Here is a 20,322-nt window from a genome sequence, read left to right as displayed (position 1 = left end):
TGCTACTGCTCTTCTCCTGAGATAGGGAATGCGTTCCAATTTGGTTTTGAACAGTTCAAGTGTGTTGTAGCAATACTAAGGGCCTGGGCTTTCCGGAATACTCCCTGAGGCTGGGAGATTCAATCTGTGGTCCAGGAACAAAGCAAAGCTAATTTGTTCCAGTGGGAATAGATCTTCCAACCCCCTGCCACTCAAATGTGATCCATAGACCAGTAACATTGGCTTCCCCTGGGAGCTTGTTAGACATGCGGTATCTCAACCTGCCCTCCCTCCACCCCCCAGGCTCCTTGAATTCAAATCTGCATTTTAACAAGATCTCCAAGTGATTCATGTGTACATTAAAGCTTGAGAAGCATTGTCCTAACCTGGTATTTATCAAACTTTTGTGTCCGATAGGATCATTTGGGAACTTGTTAAATGTGGACTCCTCGCCTGGCTTCTCCCATCTGCTGTTAACACTTCATGTGGCTCTGATGCCACCACTCTGAGAAACACTGCTCTAAACTCTTCATCCAGCGTATTGCTCTCAAATGGGCCTCCAACCATTGTTTTAACAAAGCATTTTGGCAAACATGATCTTTTTTTATATTCAACCCCTTTGAACTAAGTAGGTATTATAATCCCTTTTTATCTGATAGAAACTGAAGACTACAGGCATGATTTACCTAGAGAATGCATATGGTAGAACTGTCTTGAACCTCTATAAACCCTAGTTAACCATGTTTTCACTACTCCAACATCTAAATTGATACAGTAGATGTGTGTGTACATATGTGTGTAAGTAATTTCAAATACTAATGAATCTCTCCAGGACCGGGCTGTACATAACAGCATTTTATAATACTTTTAAACAAAGCCTTCCTTCTGTATGACTGTATGGACAGTCATACAGGATAGGATAACTGATTTTGAGTTTCATCCATAAAGTGAGGATGCTGTTGACCTGGCAGGATAATGCACAAAACATACAGCTCAGTGTCTGAGAAGTGGTAGTTCCTCAACTAATAGCAACTCCTTGTCCCAGTGTAAACCTAGTGAGACGGTGAGTTCATGAAGAGCTGAGAAAATGGCTTTGCTCATGATGAGAAGTCTTTTCTTGCTAGTGCAGATGGCCAAAGCAGGGAAGTGGGGTCACTACTCAACATTTGTTATGTGTATGCCATATGTTACACACTGTGCTAGTACTGGGAATCCCAGGTCAAGACCCAGACCCTGCCCTGCTCTGAAGGAGTTTACAACCTAATAAGGGGGATAGAAGAGTCTGCTAATTACACTTAACCGTAAACAGGGAGGGGATGAAGCCCATGGCCAAGGCATCTTACCCGGATGATAGAGAGTGAGAGAACACACAAATATAGAAAACCTGAGAAATCCATGGAGGAGGTGACCCCTGAGTTAAACCTTAAAAAACCAATAGGAATTTGGCAGGTGAAAAAGGTTAAGAGTAGAGACAGAGAGTTCCCAACACAGTAAACAGGTTACAAAGAGAATACTGGCAAATAGTCCTCATGTCTGGAGCCCAGTGTACGTGTGTGTCCTTACTAGCTGAGTGACCTTGGGCAGTTTTGATCATCTGTGAGTTGACAGAATTAAATGAATTAATCAGGGTAAGCACAGGACTGGTTTCAGTTGTGTGCTGGATAGTTGTAGAGGTGGTGGAGGTATTAGAAAATAGAGAACTGAGAGTAAAATGTCATTAGAATTAGAGAAAATTGAAGAAGTCAATTTTAGAATGCATTTAACAGAAAACAAGTAGAATTAAAAGAGGATGACCGAAAAGGATACCTGAATGCAGTACCGTACTGTGGGGTCAGAAACAAGAAGTACATGTGTCCAGGGATGAATCACTGAGCATGTACATAATGGTATGTTGTCAACCCTGAGAGTCTAGATTTGGGAGTGGAAAGGTCCTGTTGTTCTAGTGGTGAGAGTATTGTACAAGGAGGGACTACAGAGCCCTGCAGCTACTTCCAGCACACCCATTAAAATCCATTCCATTACTTGCCACCATCATGATCTCTCACACCCACTTCTCTGTTCCCAGGATAGGGCATGAATGTTACACCAACGTCTGAAACCTGTTGGTACTTAGGAGAAATCTAGCCTTCTCTCCGTGTTTCTAGAAAAGTGCATCCTAAGCCAGAGACCAAGGAGATAATTGTAATAAATGGTGCTTCCTCTTCTTTTAAAAAAAATTTTTTTTAATGTTTGTTTATTTGTGAGAGAAAGAAAGACAAAGCATGAGTGGGGCAGGGGCAGAGAACCTGAAGCAGGCTCCAGGCTCTGAGTTGTCAGCACAGAGCCGGATGTGGGGCTCAAACTCACAGTCTGCGAGATCATGACCTGAGCTAAAGTTGGACGTTCAACCGACTGAGCCACCCAGGTGCCTCGGTGCTTCCTCTTCTTAGTGTTGAGAAGCCTGAAAGCCACTAGGAGTCCATCATCAAGGTTTTCTTGTGCACAAGAACCATGATGGTAATGGATTTAGGACTAACACAGCACCTAAGTCGGCAACCAAGAGACATTGTTTTTATAGAAATGGAGCCCATTATCTAGTCTCTTTCATCTAGGAATTGAATGGAATGGTTAAAAACAGGAGCTTAGAGTCAAAAGCAAACCTAAGTTTATCAGTTATTGACTTTGGGCAATTTATTTTACCTTTCTAAGTGTTTTTTCTCACTTGCAAAATGGGGTGGTATCACCTCCATGGTGGCTGTGTCCACGCATGAGATAATGGTGTTAAGCGTTCCACACATGTAAAGCACTCTGTGAATGGTAGCACATAATCGTTGCCCTTTGTTCAGCACATATTTTCTGAAGGCCTACTGTGTTTCAGGTACTGTGTAAGAAGGTAAAGATGAACCCATTAGGGTCCCTGCCCTCAAGGGACTCGCCTTGGAGTGCCCGAAATGCAGACGTAATGAGCTCAGTGCAGGAAAGTGGGAGTGCGGGGTACCAGCAGCATGGGGCAGTTAAGGACTATAATCGAGGACAGGAGTGGGATGGCCCTGGGGGTGCAAGGGTGGGTGTTCAGTTAGGAAAGCCTTCACTGAGGTAGTGACATTTGAGGACAGGCTTGAAGTACACTGTAAGTTGCCAGTTAGACAAAGGAGGGGAAGACATTTTGAGGGAAAGGAACCTTCATAAAGCCTCCAAGAGGCATAGTGTATTCAGGAAAGCTCTAGTATTCTGAAATGGTCTGAAGGAATAGTTCTGTGTGGAGTGTAGTAAAATTTTTGAGTTTTGCATTGGGGTTTTTTTGCTAAGAATTTTGGAATTTCTCTAGCGGCAAGAGAAAGCAATTAAAGCATTTGGAGTGGGAAGGCAGCATGATTAGATCTGCATGTTATAGTAGTAGTTCAGACCAGGGTATAAAAGATTGGAGTGGGCAGATTTAGGTATAGTGTTGCCTCTGAAGTCCTCGACTAAGTCCTGGCTGTCAACATAGAAAAGAGAAGATGCATTTAATAGCTTTTTAGGAAGGGGGCACCTGGGTGGCTCAGTCGGTTAAGCTCTGACTCTTGATTTCAGCTGAGGTCGTGATCTCAGGGTTCATGAGGTTGAGCCCTGCTGTCAATGCAGAGCCTGCTTTGACTTCTCTCTCTGCCCCTCCTCTGCTCGCTCACTCTCTAAACAAACAAACAAACATTTTTTTAAAATAGCTTTTTAGGAGGTAGATTGGAGAGAACTTGGAGACTGGCTGCAAAAGATGAGAGAGAAGTCACATTTCCAGCTTAGACCATTTAGTGGGTTTTGTGCCGGTAATTAACATAGGGACCACAGGCCAAAAGAACAATTTGGAGATGCACATGGAGAGAGATAAGTTCAGTTGTAGATGTGCTGAATCTGAAATGCCTGTGGGACATCCAGGTGAAGATTCCAATACAGAGATGGGAATTTAAACACCTCTCTAGAGTACCAGATCCATATTTCCATCTTCCCACTGCGACATCTGGAGAGGTGTTTAATTTTGATGTCATCGACATATACAGCTGTTGGTTGAAGCCACAGAAGTGGATTAAATCACCTAGAGAGGCAGGTAAAGTGTGAAAGAAGACAACCAAGGTTGGAACCTTCCAGATCACTGATCTATGAGATATGGATACAGAGAAAGAGAAGCTAACAAAGAAATTAGAAAAGATTCAAAAGTGTAGAGTGTTTGCTGAGAAATCAAGGAAGGAGAGCTTAGCCAAAGGTCAAGTGAGATGAGCATTTAAATTGGGTTCCTAGTGAAAAACTTTCTGTAGCATGATAGAGAAGGGAACCAGACTATGTGGGCTTAGAAGAACTCAGTGAAGAGAAGGAAGATTGGTAACTGGAGGAAGAGGTTGAAGAATATGAGCTAAGGGCAGAAAGGGAGGTTGATTAACTTGAAGGGAAGGGATAATAGATGGGCAGGTACAGCAAAGATGGCTAATTGTTGACTGTTGCTGGAGTGTCTCTGTATGGCCTCATAGCATGGCATATCAGGGCTCCAAGAGGAATTCCTAGAGAGAGTACTCCAGCAAGCACTGTGAAAGCTGCAGAGTGAAGCTGTGTCATACACAATGTTCAGCTTCCACATTGCTTTCTGGAACACTCCAGTCAACAATAGTAGCTAATTCTGTCTTCAGCTATCTGAGCAAGGTGAGAAAGGGTGGAGGGAGTGAGACCTGTCCCTTCCAGACAGAAAGAAGGAAACAGCAGTAGTTATAGTCATGATGCTGGATAGTTCCAAAGAAATGAGCAGTGGTGCAAGAAGAGTGGAGGCTGTGAGAGGAGGTGCCTAGCGCAATGCCAAGAGCTGTGATGCCCTACAGTGAATGAGGAGGGAGACTGGTCATCACTCTAGGGAGTTTTCTTCCACCTGCTGCTCCTTGAAGGCCAGGATTTGTATCTTTGTATCTAATGCTCCCTCCTCATTGTTGACATAGGCAGCACAGGCATCATTGTGAAGTAGGTAAACTTTGCATTGGTGCCACACCACTCCCTCCTTTCTGCTTCCTGCTTCTCTTTTCTCTGCACTCCTGACTTGGACCTGTGCCCCTTTGACTACTTCCTGGTTATTCCACCTACACTACCAGGTATATGCTCATGGCCCTGTCTTTTCTGATCCTCATCAAAAACAAAAAACAGTTTTGTGCCTTATTCACTCTGGGTGTTTCTGCTATTTAATCCTGTAAGTTTCCTCCCTAAGAAACTAGAGAGAATCTGTAAAAGAGATCTTTGACTAGTTCTCACCATCAGCTAGATGACGCAGTGTAGGCAAGGGGGGCTCTGTTGGTTGTGACATGTGAAAATACAGAACTTCTTTTCTGTCTGCTTCTCTTTGCTCCTGACTTTTATTTTAAGGTCCCATTGCTTCTCCCCCCTCCCCTACCTGGGCTGCCTTCATCCCTTGCTCTGAAGCCAGCCCAAACCCAAACATGAGTTAGCAGCTGCAACCTTACTAAGAAAGTCCTTGAATACACGCCATTTCCAGAGAAAGGAGCTGTGGTAGTTTGTTTACAGGACCTGTGCACAGCATAGACATTTTTAAACTACTTGCTGGTGTGTGCGTATTTCGGTAATTTAAGACTAACAAAAAAGGTTTACTCTGTGCCTTGGAAATTTTGTTCAGCCCTGAGCCTTAGTTCTTTCCCCCTGCGAAAACAGGAAATTATACTAAATGATGTATAAATTCTTCCTAGCTTTCAGTGATCCTGTGAAAACATAAGAAATTATTTGATCATCTCTATGCTATACTTCACCTTATAAATTTAATGTTAAATAATGAGCTTTGTAAACATTAATGTCTCCCTAATTACTCCAGTTGCTGACATTATGCCTGTGTGTAATTTCGTAGAGTTATGGTCACTACACTCACATACTTCCATCATGCCTGTAATATTATTAACCATTCATATATTTCTATATATTTGTATATGAATTATATGTAATTTATTTCATTTGTAAATATGTATATACACTTTATATTTGTAGGTATATATTTATGTGGCATATGTATATATATACACGTAGAGAGAGAGAGAGACTTTATCTTTTCATTTTTGAATTTTTTTTGATGGTCTTATAGTAGTTTATCTACTTTTTATTTCCATGAATCTGATTTGAAACTCTTAGTACATTTTATACATAGATTTGGACCTTTTTAAAGCAATTTATTATGAAAATTGGATGCAGTCATTATGTAGGTCATTTAAAAAGACTGTATAAACATGTGTCTGTATACACACATCTACAGTCTTTGTATATATACATATATATTTAAATATATGAAATTTTATTTTTGTAATGACATTTCTGACAATAATTATTGGAGCTTCTAGGGAGAAAGAACTATTTAAAGGTATTTGTATCTGTACAGAATGTTGGTGACTTGAATTATGAAATTAATTTCTCTTTGCTAATTTGCTCAATGTCTTAGACCAAGGATGTATGCAAAAATATAATAGCAGCCACATATGCAATTTAAAAAGTACTAGTTGACACGTTTAAAAAACTAAAAGGGAACAGGTGAAATTAGATAATATATTTTATTTTATTTATTTTTTGATTTTTTTTAATATGAAATTTATTGTCAAATTGGTTTCCATGCAACACCCAGTGCTCATCCCAACAGGTGCCCTCCTCAATGCCCATCACCCACTTTCCCCTCCCTGCCACCCCCCATCAACCCTCAGTTTATTCTCAGTTTTTAAGAGTCTCTTACGGTTTGGCTCCCTCCCTCTCTAACTTTTTTTCCCCTTCCCCTCCCCCATAGTCTTCTGTTAAGTTTCTCAGGATCCACATAAGAGTGAAAACATATGGTATCTGTCTTTCTCTGTATGACTTATTTCACTTAGCATGACACTCTCCAGTTCCATCCACGTTGCTACAAAAGGCCACATTTCATTCTTTCTCATTGCCTAGTAGTATTCCATTGTATATATAAACCACAACTTCTTTATCCATTCATTAGTTGATGGACATTTAGGCTCTTTCCATAATTTGGCTAAATATATTTTATTTAACCCAATATATTCAAAGTATCATTTTAACATAAAATACAAAAATACACATATAACATATAAAATATAATTAAATATAAAATAGAATGTATAAGTAGGTATTTACATATAATGTTTTGATACAGCTTTTATAAAAAAATATGAATATATACAAATGTGTTGATATAAAATATATATACTTTATATAAATATTAAATATAAATAAAATGTAGATTTATCAGTGAGCCATTTTACCGTTTGGGGGGATATACTAAGTCTTCAAAATCCAGTGTAGACTAAAAGCATACCTATATTCAGACTAGCCATCTTTTAAGTGTCAATATCCATATGTGGCTAGCAGTTACTGTATTTGGACAACACAATGTTAAAAGATACACTTATTTCAGATAATTCTTCTATAAATTTTTTTTTAATTGTTAAGAGTTTTCCAATTGTAAATGCAGTTTTAAACTATAATTTAAGGAAAACATGTATTACTATCATTTAATAATATTCTGTGCTGGCAGTTGAAGAATATACAGTATTTCTTTGTAGGAGGTGATTGCAAACTTTATCTGACTCTGGTGTTCCTTCCTATTTCACCTTTTGAAGTTGAGGTTTTAGAGAAAAAACTACCATAAGTACTAGAGATTAAAATCTGTATGCTAAATTTGAATTGACCTTTGAAAGTTATGTAAACCAACCTAAATAAAATCAAAGGTGAGTACAGTTTATAAGCAAAGGTTTTCAAAAATCTTTTCTTTAGCAAAGACAACCTAGTTTTTCTTTTCCTGTCTCTAGTCTTTTAATCCATTTTATATTATTTGTTCTTGTGGATTTCTTTAAGGTTTGTTGTTTTCAAATGCCAGCTTCTTTGTTATTTCTGCCATGTTTTTTTTGTTGTTGTTGTTGTAGCAGAAAATTCACCATTGATTGTCCTTTGCAAGCTGTTCTTTAAATAAGAGATGAGCAAAATCTAACTCATGCCCCTTCTGAGCTGTTTGAGGTTTTTTTTCTTATTTTTTTTAATGTTTATTATTTTTGAGAGAGACAGAGACAGAGAGCAGGGAAGGGGCAGAGAGAGACACACAGAATCCGAAGCAGGCTCCAGGCTCTGAGCTGTCAGTGCAGAGCCTGACACAGGGCTTGAACCCACAAACCTTGAGATCATGACCTGAGCTTAAGTTAGATGCTTAACTGACTGAATCACCCAGTCACCCCAATGAGCTATTTGAGTTTTGCGGTTTGTTTGTTTTGTGGGAACATAACATTTTAAACTAACATTAATGGTGAGGATGATGGTCTTTTAGAGAATATCTTGACTTGTTCTTTTTTTAGTTTCTTAGAATATGAAATGCTGTGTTGGATATTTTCCTTTGAGAAATATCTCTTGGGAAAGAGGGAGAAGCTGAGGAGAGCACCAGGTTGCTAATAAGAGATTAGTGTTTCAATTCCAGCTTTCCTTCTTGAGAACTTCCCCATTTTTAGAGCCTCAATTAGCTCATCTTTAAAAAGGAAGATGTGTTCATTATCTTGAAGCTTTCTCTTAGATATAAATGTCTTTAAACTTAATTAAAGTCAGCTTTATAGTTTTTGTGACTGAGGACATCCGACATGTCAGCTAGCCTGGTCTACTGTTCCACAGACAAGCAAAGTGAGGTAAGATAGGTGAAGTGACTTGAAGAAGGCACAAATGTGCAGCATGATCATGGGTTTAGTGGCTTTTATTTTGTATTGGGAGACAAATATTTTGACATTAAAAATTTTACTTTAGGAATGTGGTTTTAATAGGTTTAGGGAAGCATTAAGCTTAACTAATGCCTGTATGTAGTATCTGAGCTATATCAATGTGAATTAAATGATCATTTAAAAACATCCTAAGACTCCAGTTCACTAACAGAAAATGCAGATTTTAACAATGATTTGCAGGTGTAGGGCTTAAATAAAAACTCACTCATCTTTTAGCTGCCTTAAATAAGGTTAAGAAATCTATTTTCCTCTCATAAGGTTTGCTGACTCACAAAATTGAAGCATGATTGTGTTTTACTTTTACTTGCAAATTTGTGAAGTGTCAGAAATCACTTGCAGGAGACACAAAACTAAAAACAGAATCCCATTTAAAGTTACATAGAATGCTCAAGTAATCATAACTTTATCAAAATATGCACAGAAAAGCTATGTGATATCTGAGAGATAGGAAAAACACCTGTAAATGCTACTCAAAATCACATCACTTTATTAATATATATTTTTTATTAAGTAAACTTTGCACCCAGCATGGGGCTCAAAATCATAACCCTCAGATCAAGAGTCACATGCTCTACCAACTGAGCCATCCAGGCCCCAAAATGATGTTACTTTAATTAATATTTAGCTTTTGAAAGCATGGAAGGCTACTTCAACTTCCCACCCTCTGTAGGAATCTTTCAACTATGTGTGAGTGTGATTGAATCAGTATGTGTTTTAAAAATAATATAGTTAATTACATTTGAGGAATCATTTTTCTGTTTTTACTGAAACTGTTTTAGCATTTATACTTAAAACATACACTTCCTTCTCTTTGTAGAAAATTATAAAAATCATTGACATAAAAAAAAGTGACCAGAGATAATCCTCCGGGGAAAAAAAAGGTGAAAAATGACTTGGAGCAACAGAAATGTACAAACATTAAGTTATTTTTTAACTCAGTCCCTAGAACCTCTGACAGATTTATATTGTTTTCATTAGGCAAGCCATCAGGAGCCCTCATTGAGCCTTGGCTCTGAAGCTCCTTGGCTTTGTTTTCTCAGACCCATTAGTCACCTCCCTGGATCACAGGTCCCCATGTTATTTCATTTAGTTTTTAATTCTTTGATTTTCCATTTGTTTTAATTTTTATTATTGAAGTGTAATTGATATATAGCGTTACTACTTTCAGGTGTGTAACATAGTGATTCGACAATTCTATATGGTGTGCAAGAAAGGGGCTTCATTTGATTGTTTCTCAACTCCCTCTAGGCTCTAAATTATATGACGTGCATTAATTCTGAGACTGCACCAGAGAAATAAACCAAAGACAAAGCAAGATATTGGAAACGTAATATTTCTAGATGAAAATAATCTCTGAAATAATGGGAAGATGGAATTGGCAGAAAATTACAGATTGTGTAGTTGGAGGATAAATTCAAGAGGCATTCCACAGGCTTCCAGCGTTTGTTAGGGATAGTAAGGATGACCTCTCAAGTGAAGACAGGACATAGAAGGTGCTCACTCGATGTGAAGTAAACCACAGTGAGTGTCTACCCTCCAGTGGCTATAGAATATATCTAGATGCTGAAAGGGACAGAAGGTGGCCTCAGAGATTGGTCCCTATGTCTCCTCAGCCATGTCTCATCTTTAAGTTTTAGGAATGCACAACTACTTATGGTTGCATGCACACACCACGCAGTTCTGCTGTGCAGGAATTTGGTCATTGTTTTCCCTCTGTCTGGAATTATTACCACCACCTACCCACCACCCACTCCTGCTGCCCCCATTCTTACCCTTCATCTGGCCAGCCTCTACTGATTGTTAGAAACTCAGCCCAGAGGCCACCTTAGAAGCCAGGTCTGGTTCCTCTTCCCTTTTTTTCACCTAACCCTGGACACTTCCTCTGTCATGACACTCATTCTACATCGCAGTAACACCTGGCGTTCCCTGACTTCAGGTTCTCCTTTTTGGTTATACACAAATAGCCCCTAAAGTCTGTAGCATGTAGTGATGTGTTTTTACTGAGGTTTAATTTTAATGTTTATTTACTTTTGAGAGAGAGACAGACAGAGCATAAGCGGGGAGAGGGACAGAAAGAGAGGGAGACACAGAATCCGAAACAGGCTCCAGGCTCCCAGCACAGAGCCTGACATGGGGCTCAGACTCACAAACTGCGAGATCATGACCTGGGCCGAAGTCAGACACTTACCGACTGAGCCACTCAGGTACCCCGAACTGAAGATTTATTTTATTTTATTTTATTTTATTTATTTTTTTTTTAAATTTTTTTTTTCAACGTTTATTTATTTTTGGGACAGAGAGAGACAGCATGAACGGGGGAGGGGCAGAGAGAGAGGGAGACACAGAATCAGAAACAGGCTCCAGGCTCCGAGCCATCAGCCCAGAGCCCGACGCGGGGCTCGAACTCACGGACCGCGAGATCGTGACCTGGCTGAAGTCGGATGCTTAACCGACTGCGCCACCCAGGCGCCCCTGAAGATTTATTTTAAATAATTATTCTCTATTTCATCAAATGTAAGAAACCATTGCTCATGAGACCTTTTACCATTTTATGTTCTGTGAAGAAAAAAAAAGTGACTGGCAGACCGTTGACAAGGTATCAATTGTGGGACATATCCTAGCTTCAGGAATGTTGGGATGTGAACAGATTTGCACTTGTTCAGTGATGTGTGGTGCCATGAAGCTGGTGTTTGGGAATGCGTGATTTTACTCTAGGATGCAAATGTACCACTTTGCACCCACATCACTTGAAAAGTGTGTTTCTTATGGGGGAAAAATGGCCCACTTCCCAAAGAAAGCTAAATGCTGGTGTGCACAGCAGTACTGAGGAGCTCTCAGTGATGATTTTTAGTTGGAAAATAGGAATTTTGAATAAGTTGGGAAAAGACAAATTTGGCAGTGACTCAGATCTACAATTCAAGAGAATCCACCATATGCTCAGTACAGATACAGGGAAAAGGGATTCTGGACTCAGTTTCAACTAGTGCTCCATCTAAAAGAAAAACTACTCACTGATGGAAGAGAAAAATCTGCTAAAGTTGGAAAGGTAATTTGAGACTTAAAACTGCACAAGATACACAACACACTTAGAAAATGTGATTCAAGAGAAAGCTTATTGTAATATTTTTCCAGATTCAGAGTACTGATACAGTGAAATGTAACTACTATCTTACCTTTACTCTGTTAAGTGTTGGCTGAAGAGTTTTAAATTCTTTGCATAACTCAAATGTAATTGGAGGTGCCATCAGCTAACTCCATAAGCTCATAGAAAAGGATTCTGGGCCAGAACAAATGTTCACTGTGGCTGAAGCCAGCCTATGTGGAATGAAAATACTTCCCCATGTTAGATTTCCAAGGAGGAGACTCTAGTAGAAGGGTTTAAGGCATCTGAGGACAAACCAACTCCTCTTCTTTGCAACAATGCATCAAACTTTGTTTAACACAGGCTTGCTTTAGCATTCTGAGAACCATGGAGTATTTGGAAAAAACTTTGTCTTAGGTATTGGCCATCTATTGTGTTCCAAGTGGCTTTTCAATGGCTGTAGGAAATAAAACGCAGGTTGTAGCCTATATGCACGGGTGACTAAAACTGAAGACACCACAGCAAGCATGTAAGAAAAGCATAGAGGAAAAATAAGCAGAATCATTGCCTGGAGCTCCGGTACAAACACTGAATGAAGTATCCCTCATCCCCGTTCCCCCAATTCTCCCCACAAGGCAGAATGGCCTCTCAGCCACATGGGTGTGGCTGAGAACAGCTGTGGTCTTACTGCCTGGCATGAGGTAAACTACTTCAAGGTGCAGCCTGGTTAAGTCTATGAGGGTTAGGTTGGTAGGCTTTGTGTCACCTGAGAAGGTGCTGACCTCAGCAGCACTTCCGCCTTTGAACAGACACCTTTCCCCTTTAGTACAAAGAGGCCACTCCTCACTAACCCATCCCCATACCATCTGGGTTGTTACATCAAAATTAGGAACTTACTGTCTTTTTAAGTAAGCTCAAAGGCCAATGGGGGGCTTGAACCCATGACCCCCAGATCAAGAATCACATGCTCTACCCACTTAGCCAGCCAGGAACCCCAGGAATTTGCTTTTTATTGATCTGTTAACTCTTGGGTCCTTACTTCTTTGAGAAAGTCTTAATTCTTATTGACTCATCTGCTTTGTCCTTCCTTGGGGATAGAGTTTAGTGAAACACAAACATTCATATGGTCATATCCTGTGAATTTAACAGTGTCTGTGCTTTTCTTTTTCTTTTCATGGCACTCATGTCATGGAAAGTCCATAAGCAGCTTGATGCTTCCTTTTCTTTGCTTATCTCCCAAAGCAGTATGGCCACAAGCAGAACTTTGCGAAATCTTCTCTGTGCCATTCATTTAAAAAAACATTTTTAAAAAATGTTTATTTATTTTTTAGAGACAGACAGAGCACGAGCAGGGGAGGGACAGAGAGAGAGGGAGACACAGAATCCAGAACAGGCTCCAGCCTCTGAGCACAGAGCCCAATGTGGGGCTCAAACTCATAAACTGAACCATGAGATCATGACCTGAGCTGAAGTCGGACACTCAACTGACTGAGCCACCCAGGTGCCCTATTCTCTCTGCCATTCAAATGCTTGAGACATGATACCATTCATTATGGACTTCTTTCATAAGTGTCTCATGGCAGAAGTGGAGATACAGCCTCCTTTGCAGAATCATGAATTGTAGTATTAGCTTATTTTAGACTTTATAGTGTTTAATAGGGAAAACGATTTTTTAACAGCAGATTTTACAAATTTGGGGGTTCACAAAGATCTTTTTATATGTCCCTTGCAAATTTCAAGAGTCTCCTGGATCTGGACATTATGTTTATAAGTCTATCTTAATGGCTCAACCTACATTGTCCAGTACTGTACTAATGACCACATGTGGCCATTGAGCACTTAATGTGGCAAGTCTCAATTGAGATGTACTGTAAGTATAAAATACACACCAGATTTCAGATGGTACAAAAACACGGTGCAAAATATATCAGTAAATTACTTATTGATTATATGTTGAAATAATATTTTAGATATATTGAGTTGAATAAAATATATTATTTAAAACTTTTTTTACTGTTTTTACTTTTTTTATTTTTAATGTTTATTTATATTTGAGAGACAAAGTATGAGCAGGGGAGGGGCAGAGAGAGAGACACAGAATGTGAAGCAGGCTCCAAGCTCTGAGCTGTCAGCACAGAGCCCGACGTGGGGCTTGAACTCACAAACTGCGAGATCATGACCTGAGCCGAAGTCAGACGCTTAACCCACTGAGCCATCCAGGCACCCCTGTTTCTTTTTACTTTTTAACATGGCTATTCAATCATTTAAAATTACATATGTAGCTTATAGTGTATTTCTACTGGACAGAGCTGATCTAGACTGTAGGTTCCTTGAGGCTAGGACAGTGCCTGGTGCATATAATTAGATGTGTGGTGCATGTTAGATAAACCAAACTGTTGAACTGAAATGAAGGAATGGATGATTTTTTAAAGTAGTGATTTTGACACTGTGAATTGGAAGGAATTATAATGAATTTTTAAAGTAGTGATTTTGACGCTGTGAATTTAGAAAGTGGTAGGGCAAGATGAGGTGAATTTTGTGCGGAAATCTTAAAATGTGTGTTAATTGTCCCTGGTGTATGGGGCTGGAGATGGGAGTCCTGACTACAGCTGCCTTCTCATGAGACATTTAGATATGCCCTGTAGAGTTGATCTGATTTTCCCACCCATGATTTCTTTGCTGTAGTACTATATTATAATTCAGCAGGTTAAGATCCATTTCCAGAAAGGGTTTTTCCTGTATGCCATTTAGCTATGGTATTCAGACTTAATGTGCTTCATAATCACTTGCAAAGCCTGTTACAAATGCAGATTCCCAGACTGCCCAGAGATTTTGGATCATTAGGTAAAGGAATGAGGCCTAGGAATCTGCCTGTTAACACCCCAGAAGATTCCAGTGTACGTGGCCTATAAACAGTACCTTGAGGAACACTGGCATCATAATCCAGAAATAGCTTAAAAGTCCAAGTAGAAGGGGCAGTGTGCTCAGTGATTTTTTTTAAAGTTTTTATTTTTAAGTAATCTCCACACCCAACATGGAGTTCAAAGTTACAACCGGAGATCAAAAGTTGCGTGCTCCACCAACTGAGCCAGCCAGGCATCCCTTTTGCTCAGTGATTTTTATTATCTATTATTACATGACAAAGAAATTAAATTGTTAAATACTTTAATAATCGAAAATGAAAACGTTTTAGCAAAGGAAACAATCAACAGTGAAAAGGCAACCTACCGAAAAGGAGAAAGTATTTGCAAACTGTAAAGGGTTAATATTAAGAATATATAGGGGCGCCTGGGTGGCGCAGTCGGTTAAGCGTCCGACTTCAGCCAGGTCACGATCTCGCGGTCCGTGAGTTCGAGCCCCGCGTCAGGCTCTGGGCTGATGGCTCGGAGCCTGGAGCCTGTTTCCAATTCTGTGTCTCCCTCTCTCTCTGCCCCTCCCCCGTTCATGCTCTGTCTCTCTCTGTCCCAAAAATAAATAAAAACGTTGAAAAAAAAATTTTTTTAATAAAAAAAATTTAAAAAAAGAATATATAAAGGACTCCTACAATGCAATAACATAATTGTCCAATTGAAAAACTGGCAAAGGACTTGAATAGACATTTGTCTAAAGAAGATATGCAAATGGATAGTAAGCATTGAAAAGAGGCTCAACATCACCAGTGATCAGGGAAATGTAAATCAAAATCACAGTGAGATACCACCCCACATCCATTAGGGTGACTCCTACCACAAGAAAGAAAGAAAGAAAGAAAGAAAGAAAGAAAGAAAGAAAGAAAGAAAGAAAGAAAGAAAGAAAGGGAAGAAAGAAAGGAAAGAAAGAAAGAAAGAAAAAGGAAGAAAGAAAGAAAAAGAAGAAAGAAAGGAAGGAAGAAAAAGAAAGAAAAGGTAAACAACAGGTGTTGGGGAGGATATGGAGAAACTGAAAACCTTGGAGTACTGTTGGTAGGATTTTACAATGGTGCAGTCACTGTGGAAAAAAGTATGGAGTTTCCTCAAAAATCAAAAATAGAACTACAATATGAGGGGTGCCTCGGTGGCTCAGTCAGTTAAGTGTCTGACTTCGCCTCAGGTCATGATCACGCGGTTTGCGAGTTGGAGCCCCACATCAGGCTCTCGGCTCTCAGCACAGAGCCCTGCATCAGGCTGTCTACTGTTGGCACAGAGCCTGCTCAGATCCTCTGTCCCCCTGTCTCTCTGCCCCTCCCCCTCTCTTGTGCATGTATGCAAAAGCTTTCTGTCAAAAATAAAACATTAAAAAAAAAAAGAACTACCATATGATCTATCAGTCCCATTTCTGGATATGTATATATAAAAAACCTGGATATTTGGACACCCTTGTTCATTGCAGTATTATTCATAGCCAAAATCTGGAAGCAACCTAAATGTCCATCAGTGGATGGATGGGTAAAGAAATAAGCTTTGTACATACAATGGAATATTATTCCACCTTTAAAAAGAAGGAAAACCTGTCATAGGTTACAACATGGATGAACCTTGACACCCTTATGCTAAGTAAAATAAACCAGTCACAAAAATGACATACTGCATGATTTCACTTATATGATGTGTCTAAGATAGTGAAACTCATAGAAACAGGAAGAATGGTGGTTGCCAGTGTTGGGGGGGCAGTGGAGGAAATGAGGAATGGTTCAATGGGTATAGAGTTTCAGTCATGCAAGATGAAAAAGTTCTGGAGATCTGTTATATAACAATATACATATAGTTAACAATACTGTAATGCATATTAAAAAATTGTTAAGAGGATAAATTTTGTTTTTTACCACAATTAAAAATAATTAAGTGTTAATTAAAAATGAAAAAGTATCAACTGTCCTAATAATTCATGGTTAAATTGGACTCAAGGAAAGACTATAATTTTGTTTCCTTGAACAGTACCTTTTCATGAGAAATTTTGTTGGAAGCTTAAAGCTAAATAAAGTAAATGCATACTTGCAGGGAAGCTGTGTGGGTGTTAAGACTAGAAGTGAGTGGCCTTTCCATGATTTACTGAGTAGAGGGCAAAGCTTACTCATCATGAATGTCATTCCCAAAGCATCTTGTCCAAAAACTTGGATGCCCTCCAGGAGGAAAAGACATGCTGATTATTGGATGCTGTCATTTCAGAGGCATCCAGACACTCCAGCAAAATGTCTTCCTTCCTCTCTCCTGTCCCTACACCTGAAGCCTGGAATTTTAACACTTTCATTTTAGTTTCCTTAAAACATTAAAAAAAAATTAATCATTGAGGGGCATTGATTGCCAGGACCCTTTCTGATGCAGAGGGAGAACAGGTGGGTTGATTTTGTGGAGTAGCCAGAAGCACTCTTGTGCTAAGCATTCACTCTGGCAGCCAGCATTCTGTGTCTGGACAGAGGCCATTCCTTTAGGTAACAATCTCTCCAGTCTTTCCAGAAACTGGTAGGCAAATGTGGTTGGGTTGGGTTGGTTTGCTCTGCCCCTGAGGATGGCCATTTTCCTGAGTAGGGCAAAGAAAGTGGGGGAGAAAAACTAGAGTTACTTCCATATTTACTAATGAGATGAAAATACAATGTTAGGACAGTAAGAACTAAAATAGTCACATTTTCCTCCTTTCTACCCTTTCTTGGTATCTAATGTTAGCCTTTTGCGGGTTTGTGTGTGTGTGTGTGTGTGTGTGTGTGTGTTGTTGTTGTTGTTTTGTTTTGTTTTCAATGTGTTGGCTCATTTTTTGGAAACATTGATTATGAAATATTTTGTTTTCTTTCCTGGCTACCTAAGGACTCTATTTCAAATGAAAATTAAAAATAAAAAATTGAGAGCTATTTCCCAGGGCATGGGAGAGAGATCAGGCAAAGAATTACCTGTGGCTAGGCCAATACTCTCATACACTGGAGGGGTTGTGATTAATTCCCCAATTTCCTTCATCTTCCCTGTGATGGGGAACCCTGGCAAGTTCAGGACCCTATGCCAGAGCCCACATACCAAGGGCTACTTAGGCTAAGGGTCAGTCCCTGGGAGGGGACAGAGTCAGGCAGCAGCATAGCCAAAAGCCAACCACAAGATCAAGTCTTAAGCACCAAGGACCTACTTTTCTTCTTTCCTGTGACCCAGAACAGATTAAGAAGCACCAAGGAGTCTGGACCCTCACAACTCTCCCCACCAAACTCTACAGTTAACACATGATCCTTTGTATTTTCTGCCTTCCAATTCTCTTGGGTAGATGGGTGATGGGTGGGGTTCCCTGGTTTGGGGTTTCCCGTGCTAATCTTCTCTTTATTGTCCCAATTTTGGTGTATATGCTGCCAAAGTGAGCACATTTATGAAATATTTCTAATCTATAAAGAGACACATAGATGCAATCTATTCACCATCAGTCTTAACAAAGAGAACACTATGAGTACAGTTGAAGCTCCTATGTACCCCTCTTGAATATATCCCCCACCCACTTCTGCAGTACTAAATGCCATCTGGAATTTAGTGTTTATCATTAGCCATTTTTTGTACCTTTACTATATAATATCTGTATACTTCAGTTATTTTGTATTTTGTGGTCTCATATTTTATATAGTCGTTTGCAACCTGTTTTTCTCATGCAATCTGCCTTTTTGCTGCTTATACTTCATCTGGGATATTTCTTCCAGCGTTAAACTATTCTCAACACCAGTGTATAATGTTACTGAGTAATAGTGTTTGGCCCCTAAAATACAATTATAAATGGTTTAGGATTGGAAAATTTTATGTGTGTCAGATTAACATATAATTATAGTGTTAACTGTTAAACATTTGTTTTATTTCAGGTTATAATATAACTTATCCTCTCATGCTTTTTCCCTGCCCCTTCTCCCCAAATCATCAACAGTAGAAAAAAGAAGAAGAAGAAAACATGTCAGGACACAAATGGTAAGTAATTTGTTGTCTTTTCTGAATTGGGAGAGACTAATGAAAGAAGAAAGCACATTGTAATGCTCAGTAAATCTGTGTTGCATAGAAAAATCATGACTTAGGGGCACCTGGGTGGCTCAGTTGGTTGATCATCTGACTCTTGATTTTGGCTCAGGTCAGGATTCCACGGTTGTGGGATCAAGCCCTAAATCAGGCTCCATGCTGAGCATGGAGCCTACTTAAGATTCTCTCTCTCTCCCTCTGCCCTTCTCCCCTGCTCACTCTCTCTCAAAGAACAAAAACTAAAAAAATATAAGTAAATAGGTAGATAGAAAGGAATCTGTATAAAAAGAAAAAGAAAAATCAAGAGTCACATTAGCAGTAAATAATGTTAGCCGTTATCCAATATGGAGTTTAGTCAAGTTTAAATATCTTTTCTAAATAAATATGGAAACCAAATAACTAAAAATATTATAAGTTCTTATGTAATGTATATTCTCTTAAGAAATTAATTTACGTATAACTTTTCTTTTGAGAATCTAATGGCTTTTCTTACTACCAGTTTTTCAAATGTAATAAGTTGATACTTTTTTTAGCACTATTTTATTTATAGGTTATTAGTGTTATCAGGAAACTTGATATAGGGCAGCTATAAAATAATGAGTGAACACAAACTCAGACTCATTAATTTATAGTCATGACTTCAACCTTCATGAACACTTAGGAGGTAAATATGGTTAGAAGATGATGACGCTGAGTCAAATGTGGTAATCATGGCAATGTTAGCACTGTCATTTACATGCCTATAACACAGCTTAGCAGCATATTAAATGTCTTAGAAATTCCAGATCTGCTACAAGCAGTGTTTCTGAACCATTTTGAACTCATGACCGACCAGGCAGGTAGATCTTTGTCATGTTTTATCTCTTGAATTTGTAGCATGAAAAATTGTGATGTGTATTTTCATGTTTCAAGTGTACAATTAATTATAAATATACTTTTAATTTTTTAATTTTATTATTATTTTTTAGGAATATACTTTTTAATCCTTCCTGTCTCAGTAAAGAAGTAATCAGGCCCAAGGCCTCTGTAGTATCAAATGTCAAACCTTAAAAGAATTTTTGCATGTCTTAATATGTAACAAGTTTTAAAGGATAATTAATAAATGGCTAAGGGATTTAGTTTCCCTGAGTATCACCATTTGCCAGCTTTGTAACCAAGAGTTGTCAGACTGTTTTCTTAATTGTTCCATCTTGCTTCGTTAAGACAAAGGGGTGGCTCCATCCTGTGACCCTCATACTGGCTGTCATACCCTGACAGCAGACTAGGGAAGTAGGTAGTCATGCACCTAAGAGAGACAGGAGAGCCCTAAGAAGTGGGCACTTCCCCAAAGTCTTTTTCCCTCTAACTCTGCCACCACATTGCTTGCTGCTGAAATGCAGTGGCTGCAGAAAACATTGAAATGAGCCCTGGCCTGGATTTTAATCCTGTGTGACTTTGGGCAGAATTTGTAAGCTTTTGAAACCTAAGATACCTCATTTGTTAAATGACAGAGGTGAGGGGTGTTCATTAGATCTCTGAAGTCCCTTTGTCTTTGTCTTTTTTTCAAAATGGGAATTTTTTTTAATCCATGACCTTTCACAATAAATAAATAAGTACATAA

At 39.1% G+C, this 20,322-nt stretch overlaps 1 protein-coding gene across 11 annotated transcripts in view; it reads left to right on the top strand.

Moving 5' to 3' along the window:
• ICA1 (islet cell autoantigen 1) overlaps positions 1 to 20,322 on the top strand; it is a 155,645-nt gene that overhangs the window by 3,082 nt on the left and 132,241 nt on the right. For 8 of the 11 annotated variants that reach the window (XM_043588960.1, XM_043588968.1, XM_043588966.1 and 5 more), the window contains exon 2: positions 18,575 to 18,677. In XM_043588960.1, coding sequence (XP_043444895.1) covers positions 18,661 to 18,677 — 17 coding nt within the window. In that variant the 5' untranslated portion in view covers positions 18,575 to 18,660. The remainder of the gene's footprint in view (positions 1 to 18,574; positions 18,678 to 20,322) is intronic. The other 3 variants (XM_043588958.1, XM_043588957.1, XM_043588964.1) reach the window with 1 other exon arrangement.

Source organism: Prionailurus bengalensis, chromosome A2 (assembly GCF_016509475.1).
Source record: "Prionailurus bengalensis isolate Pbe53 chromosome A2, Fcat_Pben_1.1_paternal_pri, whole genome shotgun sequence".
NCBI lineage: Eukaryota > Metazoa > Chordata > Mammalia > Carnivora > Felidae > Prionailurus > Prionailurus bengalensis.
The sequence above is the reverse complement of the archived record's forward strand: the minus strand, read 5'-3'. Positions and strand labels throughout refer to the sequence as shown.